This window comes from Haliaeetus albicilla, chromosome 26, assembly GCF_947461875.1.
Source record: "Haliaeetus albicilla chromosome 26, bHalAlb1.1, whole genome shotgun sequence".
In the NCBI taxonomy this organism is placed as follows: domain Eukaryota; kingdom Metazoa; phylum Chordata; class Aves; order Accipitriformes; family Accipitridae; genus Haliaeetus; species Haliaeetus albicilla.
The window spans coordinates 1485942-1493773 of NC_091508.1; the positions used below are offsets into that span (position 1 = coordinate 1485942).

The 7832-nt window shown below is 49.9% G+C and overlaps 1 protein-coding gene across 1 annotated transcript; it reads left to right on the forward strand.

Moving 5' to 3' along the window:
• Positions 1 to 1350: 1350 nt before the first annotated feature.
• Positions 1351 to 6660, forward strand: GUCA1A (guanylate cyclase activator 1A). Its single transcript, XM_069770764.1, has 4 exons — positions 1351 to 1786; positions 3716 to 3865; positions 4430 to 4520; positions 4928 to 6660. The coding sequence occupies exons 1-4, from the start codon at positions 1589 to 1591 to the stop codon at positions 5086 to 5088; spliced, it is 600 nt and encodes a 199-aa protein (XP_069626865.1). The 5' UTR covers positions 1351 to 1588; the 3' UTR covers positions 5089 to 6660.
• Positions 6661 to 7832: the final 1172 nt, after the last annotated feature.

A 7832-nucleotide genomic window follows, 5' to 3' on the forward strand; every position in this document is an offset into this window, starting at 1 on the left:
GTTCTGGAGAACTGGATGCACCATTAGCAAGTACTTCTTAAAATAGTTGGTGAGCCTGTATCCACATTTAATATGCAACTTTTCTACTATTAATGAGTGCCTCAGTATTGCATCCCCTCTCTGTGCTTTGGGACAGGCTCTCCCAGCCCTGTCCCCTTTGGTGGGTGGGTCAGAGCCCAGGGCACCCACTGAAGGCTCACCTTGCTCACAGGTGCTGTGCACAGCAGGGACCTGTGCCTGCTGCTGCTGGCGAGTTCAGGATTAGTACATCCAATTAGCGTTCCTCAGTCTAATGTCTTTTAAATAACTCTTTTATGCTTGTGTAATGCCACCTGCTTTAGCGGAGTTGTTCCTAATTTGCTTCAGTGCAGAAGCAATACCAAACTGCGACACATAAACGTTGGGCTCTTTGTCTTAAAGTTGTCAGGTATAAAAAAGTAAGTGTTACAGGACAGATTCTCTGTGGGTAGAGGTCCAGTAGTCACATCCATTTCATTACTAGTGGAGGATCTATGCTACTTTCTGAGGATACACTTTTTTGTCTCCCAGTCCTTCTCTGAATGCTGTGCATCAGAGTGAAAACAACATTGGTTTTGGTCATAATCACATGGAGAATTTTTCATGGTAATTCATCATAAATGAAAATAGAAGCTGCATTCAACTTCACTGGTGTCAGCCAAGTTCTGGTAAAACAGCGTCCAGGACATGCTCCGGGACGTGCCGCATGTGGGGTGATTCTGTGGAAGAAACACTCACCTGGCAGGATCAGAGAGAATGGACACGGGCACCCAGCACCTGGGTGGAGAAGGAACTTCCGCAGGAGAGATCATCATAGCATCTGGTGTCTGCATTTAAAGCACTTAAAGCTCTACCATTCAAAGCAATTATGTTTCTATGTTTGTCTCAGCACACCAAATTTACCCTCATTATAGCATCTCTTACAGGAGCTGAAATGGTACTTCCCCCTCCCTGAATTTCAGGCTCAAACTGACAGCCCCATCTGGAAATCCTCCAGCCAGAGTAAGGTGAAGGGAGACCAAAAAGACAGTAAAGCACAGAGACTTCCGAGTGGTTTTCTTTCATTTTTCTTACTCTGATTTTTGGTGCAAAAGTTACTGCTCATGTTACCCCACACAAAATCATAAATGAAGTGGATTAGGAGATTACACCATCATGGAGAAAATTCCACCCACCCTCCTAATCTCCTGCTGGGCCTGTAATCTGCAAGACTTTCCCATTTTACCTCCTTTCTATTTTAACCCTGAACTCTTAATGCCTGGCAGGAGCCCATCACCCCCCCGAGCCTCATTGGCTGGGGAGGGATTTGCTGGGTACTTAAATGTCACCCTCTTGTCCAAAGAGGGTTTTGTGCTTTTGAGTTTTCCTGGGCAGAGGTGTCTTTTGCATCCATCACCACTGAATCGGTACAGCCCCCACACAAGGCAATTTGATTTTTCCTGATACTGTGATCCCTGCAGCGCTGGTGACATTTGGACTTTAAAGGCAAGAAGCAGAATTTAAAAGAAAGCCCTCAAATTGCAGAAAACATCCCTTTTTGGCTGCAAAGTGACCAGCACTTGGCGTGGAGATGGGGAACATGGACGGGAAATCTGTGGAGGAGCTGAGCACTACCGAGTGCCACCAGTGGTATAAGAAGTTCATGACGGAGTGTCCTTCTGGCCAGCTCACCCTGTATGAGTTCAAACAGTTTTTTGGCTTGAAAAACCTGAGTCCAGCAGCAAACAAATACGTTGAGCAAATGTTTGAGACGTTTGACTTTAATAAGGTAAATATTGTCCTTCCCGCTCAGCCTGTGCCGGGACCGGCCGTGCTCAGCTCCCTGCGTGCGATCGGGTGTGGTATATTTGGGTGTATGCAATATAGATGTATATCTAAGCATATACGATCTGATTCTCTACGGCCTCATAAATTGTAAAATCAGTTATGTAAGCAAAAGATGTCAGCAAAAATCTGGAAGAAAATAGACTTCTCCCAGTATTGATTTAGTTTTAAATTATTTTAGTTTTAAATTATTAAAATTGTGGGGTTTTATCTGGTAGTCTGTGATCCCTTTAAAATGAAGTGCCCTTTAATCCTTAAATATCGAATGTTGTGACAGTAAGGAACAAGCGAGCAGCGTGACAACAAGCGCTGCATTCATGCAGAAACAGCGAGTTCCTGAGCCACGCAACACGGCATGAACTACGGTTTGCAGAACAGATCGGGTTTGTTTTTCTATTGTTTCAAATTATAAATGGATTACAGTTTCATTGATTTTATGACACGTGCTCAGTCCCATACGGTAAGGAGCTCGGGCCCTTTGCTCCCTGTGGAGCGGCTTTGCACCTCGGGCTGTCGCTGTGCCGGACCCCCGGCGCGGGGCAGTCCCGGAGCCCCTGCGCGCCTTGGGGAGCGCTGTCGGCCCAGCTCGGGAGCCGTGCCAGAGAAGCAGATGGATGCTGTGTCTCTGAGAGGAAACAACACCCTCTCTTGCTTGCACATGATTTGAAATTGCACCTCATGCGAGATGAGGAACATATTTTATGGCAACCCGAAGGGCTTAGTGGGCTTAATCCCACTGAAAATAATACAATTTGGGCCCTAAATCCTTTAGGTATTTTGTTTGTGCCTTGGCCTTTACCTTGCTCGCTGCCCTGTGTTTGAATGCATGCCTGAAAAGGGAATTGATGCACAGGAAATCCTGCTGGGAATGGGGCTCAGTAGCTATTTATACCTAATCTGGCTCTTGCAGCAGTGGGATAAAGCAGATGATCTCTTCTTGAACCTGCCCCGTGGCGTGGTGGCTTTGTTCATTGACAAAACCCTGGCTTATTCCCTCCCAAAGACTTTCTGTGGTTTATAGTACGTACCATTTGCCTTCAAAGCGCTTTGTGTCTCAATGGTATGTGCCATCAAAACGCTCTGTGGCGAGCACCACGTGTTCTAGCAAACTTCCTAGAAGCTGTGAACATCACGGGGCAGCGTCTGCAGGCAGGATGGTGGCACACGAGCTCAGCCCAGCTTTGCACTGGTCCCATAACCCTGGCCGGAGAGCCGTCGGCAGGCCCAGCTGAACGTCTCCAATGCTGCGGCGTGAGCTGGTGGCGGGCAAACACCTGGGAGGAAAGTCAAAGATAAAACTGTTTGTGCTTTTGACGTGACCAAACTTCAAGCAGATACACAAATGGCACAGGGACAGAGCAGCACCTTTCCAGCCCGAGATGTCAGCAACGTGCTGGGGTCATTCCCGAGTTTGAGTTCATTCCTCTCCTAGAAGTTTGCGTGTGAGACCGCTTTGCAGCAGAAAAGATCTATAGGTGTGCGCAGGCAGGATAAGGTTAGGCAATCCATCAGGGTTCATCTGCATAAGCCTGTTCCTCTTTGACCTCTGAATTACCACTGCTTTGCAAGAAGAGATTCCTTTAGCACAGGCTAGATTTTGAGGCTTCGTTAGTCCCCAAGCCAGGTACACACACTGAGTTCATTCATATCTCTGCATAAATGAACATGGAGCCCTCACCATATGGTGCACTGGCTTTAACTGGTGGGTGTGTGGGGAACCCGCACCCTGCTGCGCTCCCCAAGCCCCTGCTCTCAAGGTGGCGGCCACACGCTGAAGTCTTCCAGTGGGGACTTCCAAAAGTGACCAGGAAAATCACTTACTGCCTGACTTTTTGCTTTTCATCTCATCTAGCTTCTAACCTTCTGCTTTTAGGATGGCTACATAGATTTTATGGAGTATGTGGCAGCTCTGAGTCTGGTCCTGAAAGGGAAGGTGGATCAGAAGCTGCGATGGTATTTCAAGCTCTACGATGTGGATGGGAACGGCTGCATTGACCGGGGAGAATTGCTGAACATCATCAAAGTGAGTGGGCTCAGCTTTTTCCATTTCTATCACAGACTACGGTCATTAGACACAGGTAGACAGAAAAATTGTTACAGGAATATTCCAACCCAAAAGACAACTCCCTGGTAAATTAGTAGGCACTGGCCAAACCTGCTGCTTGTCCTCTGCCAGTCCTCCCACCAGGCTGGCCTCCCTGGCCGGACCTGTTTCGAGCACCCCACACCCCCCACGGCACCTGCACGCTCCAACACGCAGGAACCCCTTGTCTTCTCATTGCAGGTTGTTTAACCACATCCACTGAAACCTGGGCTGAGATAAGCACTTGAATTTAATCTAAGGATTTTCAGAGGTGAATGGCTCCTGGATTATCCCAGTATGCCCACTTAATCTTTTAATGCATTTATTTCCTTTTTAAATTATTTTAATCTCCAGTGTTTTAGAAAAGACTTACTCCTTTCAGAACCTAACTGCTTGCAAAAAAGTTTGGGCTCTCATGTCCGGTCACTTAGCCACTCGTACTGACGGATACAGAAATCTGCACAACGCTCAGTAATGGTCCTCCGTGTCCTTCTTTCCCTCCAGGCTATTCGAGCTATCAACCGGTGCAACGAAACGATGACGGCTGAGGAATTCACAAACATGGTGTTTGACAAAATTGATATAAATGGAGACGGTGAGGAACTTTCTTATGCAATGCCAAGTACTGCTCCCACTTTCCCCCTTACCTGCAGTTCAGTCTGGCAGAGCAATTCCAGATGCTGGATGTCCCAAAACCCCAGAATATGAGGAGAGCTGGCAGAGAGCGGCTCTCCGTGACAGTTTACCTCCCCGTCCCCTCTACGGGCTGCAGCCAGCCCAAGGGGACGCTGCAAAGTGCCCCTCGTCTTACTGGCAGGGTGGGGATCTGCGCGGGGTTTAGCTGTGACGGGGTTTGGGGTGGACGATACACGAACCCGGGACCTCCGGGAGGGCCCTGGTTCATGGTCCGTGCAGCAACTGGGGGGCAGCTCTGAGGCTGCCGGCGGAGGGAGGAGAAGGGCTGCTGGATTTAACAGACTTTTTCTGACCGTGCCTTCACAGGCGAGCTCTCCCTGGAAGAGTTCATGGAGGGCGTGCAAAAGGATGAAGTGCTGCTCGAGATCCTCACCCGCAGCCTGGACCTGACACACATCGTCCAGTTGATCCAGAACGATGGGAAGAACCCGCACGAGCCGGAGGAGGAGGCGGAGGCTGCCCAGTAGGCTCCCGGGACGCCTTCCCTTCGTCTCTACTTTTACCCCCTCGCATTATTAAAACAAATCGGGTCGTGGCTGTGGGAGCTGGTGAGCTGTCCCAGCGCTAGTGTGACCAGCGATAGACTATCCCGCTAGCGCAGGGACCGGGATCTGCTCCGAAGGTGCCGGTCCCCTGGCAGATGGTTCGGGGGAGCCCTGGGGCTCACCGGGCACTGCCCTGGCCCTGCCTGGTGCAGCCACATGAGCCGGCAAGAGGAAAGGCTGCTGTGAAGAGGGGGTGCTGCCATGGCAGCTCGTCACGCTGGAGGCACACGACCACCCCCAGGACTGCCAACGGGACCACGGGGCTCTTTGCTCTGCGGGGGCCTCTGGATGTTGCTGCTGAGCAGAGAGGGGGTAGACTCTCGCCTCCCCGGGAAGGGGGAGCGGCACCACAAGATGCAGTTAGATAATGCACCAACAGAGCCTCAAAATTCCCACCGAGGCAGTGGCCAACACCAGCATCTGCAGCCTCTGCGGGGGAAGAACCCCAGGGCTGCCCGGCATTTCGGCCCTGGTGAGGGAAGTCCCCAAAGGACACATGTACAAAACCTAGAAAGCAGACCTGAACCTTCTCTTTCCGTATATATTTCCAGAGCACGAGATCAGTGGGTTTGTTCATTCGTTCTTTGATTTGTTATTATTCTGTTAGCAATCGCTAGTGATAATGTAAGGCAAAAACATCTATGAGCTAGAAAAAGGGGAGCGGTGAATGCAGTGGCTTTTCTTTGTTTAAAAGCATTAAAAACATAGAATGGTGCCTTTTTTGAACAACTATCTGAACTTTAAGGGCATGTTTCTCCTTGAAATGTCTGGAAGGGCTGCAATGGCAGTAACCTGAGAGGGAAAAGTCTTGCATGTTTGTAGGAATATTCCTGCATGTCTTATCACCTCTACAACAAACTTAAACTCTCCTGCAAGTTACACTCTGTGGCACCCTCGAGCATCAGGTGGTTTTAACTACAATGGCAGCGAATCGTCTGCATGCAGTTCGGAGGGGTGTGCTGCTAGAGACAGGCTAGACGCAGTGTACAAGTACCCGAGTATTCCTGAGCAGGCAGTGGGTACCATCACCTCCACGCTACAGTGGGCTCAAGTACTGCCCCCTGTGGAATAAAACCCGGTCACCCCTTATTAGAGCATCCTGGGCACAGCAACCTCGTCAGCCGGTGCTAATTACCAGTGCCACAAGAGGGGCTGCACCCAGGACCGAGCACACGCACAAGGGAGGCTGCGAGAGCAGCGGCCTCGCCCCCGCACCATCCGCCGTCCCCGCGCCGGGGCTGCGCCAAGGCTGCTCCTGGAGAGGAGTTTCCTCATCTGATGGGAGCAAGTTTCAGGCGTGGCGAGGCGATACGGGACACCAGGAAGGATTTCTTGCCTAGCTGAAAGACTTGTTATTTAGCACTGAATGCTTGCAATTCATAAGCAATTTTCTGACCATTTTTCCTAGCGCCTTTTTCACTTGACAGTGTTTTACCTGCAAGCTTTTTTACTTCCAATCTTATAGTGAATTAATAAAGATATTTTACAAGATTATTTCCGGTTGTGCTTTTTCTCTCTTTCAACCAATCATTCTGTTTCCAGCAGGACAGATTAACTGTCTCATGTTCTGCAAGCGCAGAAACCTTTGGTTTGCCTTTGTTAAAATAGTTCTTTCGCAAGAACAGCACAAGTGTGGGGAGAGGTCTGTTTTCTTCAGAATCGGTGTAGAAAAGGGGCTGCTCCTGGGTTCTTGCATCCTGCCACGCTGCCTGCTCTTCTGAACCTCATCTGCATTGAGCAAGCGTACTTTAATAAAACCTCACGCCCTGGGTAGTCCTACAACTCTTTCTTCTGGAGCTCTGCTTTACCCACCGACATTTCTAGGCACCTCCTGCTTTTCTCCCTGCTGCTTTCTGGGCCACGTGTGGCAGCCCCGTAGCTCCCTCCTGCCCGTTTTCCGCCCAGACAGGCAGCAAGCGTGGGATGCACGGCCACGGCCCCACCGGCAGCTGCCCCCGGCAGCCTGGTTTGGGCTCCGTTGGCGTTGGAAAGGCACACAAACCAAAAGGCCACCGAGAGGAACCCTTTGACAGGCCAGCTTGTCCAGGCATCCCACTTACACCAGTGAGAGAGAGAGCAGGCTGCAACCATCTTATTAGAGCCGGACTGAGCTGTTTACTCAGTGTGTAATACTCCTCTTTGCAGCAAAATTAACTCCCCCACAAATGACCAGCGCAAAACTTACTGCACTTCACCTTTACAACAGCAGCAAAGAGGGAGCCGAGTTCAGCGTGGGCTTTCTGTGCACTCTCCTTCCGCAGAGACACGTTCAGTCCCACCCATGCTTCCTTCAGCCTCTCCTCTGCAAGCCCAAGAAGCTGCAAGAAGCAGCCCTGACAAGCCCAATTTCTATTTATAAAGACAAAGTTATTCTAAAAGGGCTGTCTCAGAACAGCCGGCTGGCCGGAGGCACCTTTCAAACCTCAGCGTCTCTCTCCAAAGGATGTTTTTTCAGCCTCTAAGAAAGCAAATTAAAAATAATTAAAAACTAATATTGTGACTCTCTTTGCCCTAACTCAGGCGTAATTAATTTATTTCAAAATAGTGGTGGCTGTTCAGGTGCCAGCCACAGACGCATTGCTCACTCTTGTGACAAAGTCACTGGTGAATGAGGGGCAGCACAACCTCTCTGGGGAGCGCAGGAACGGCTTTTTTGGGGAGCTGCC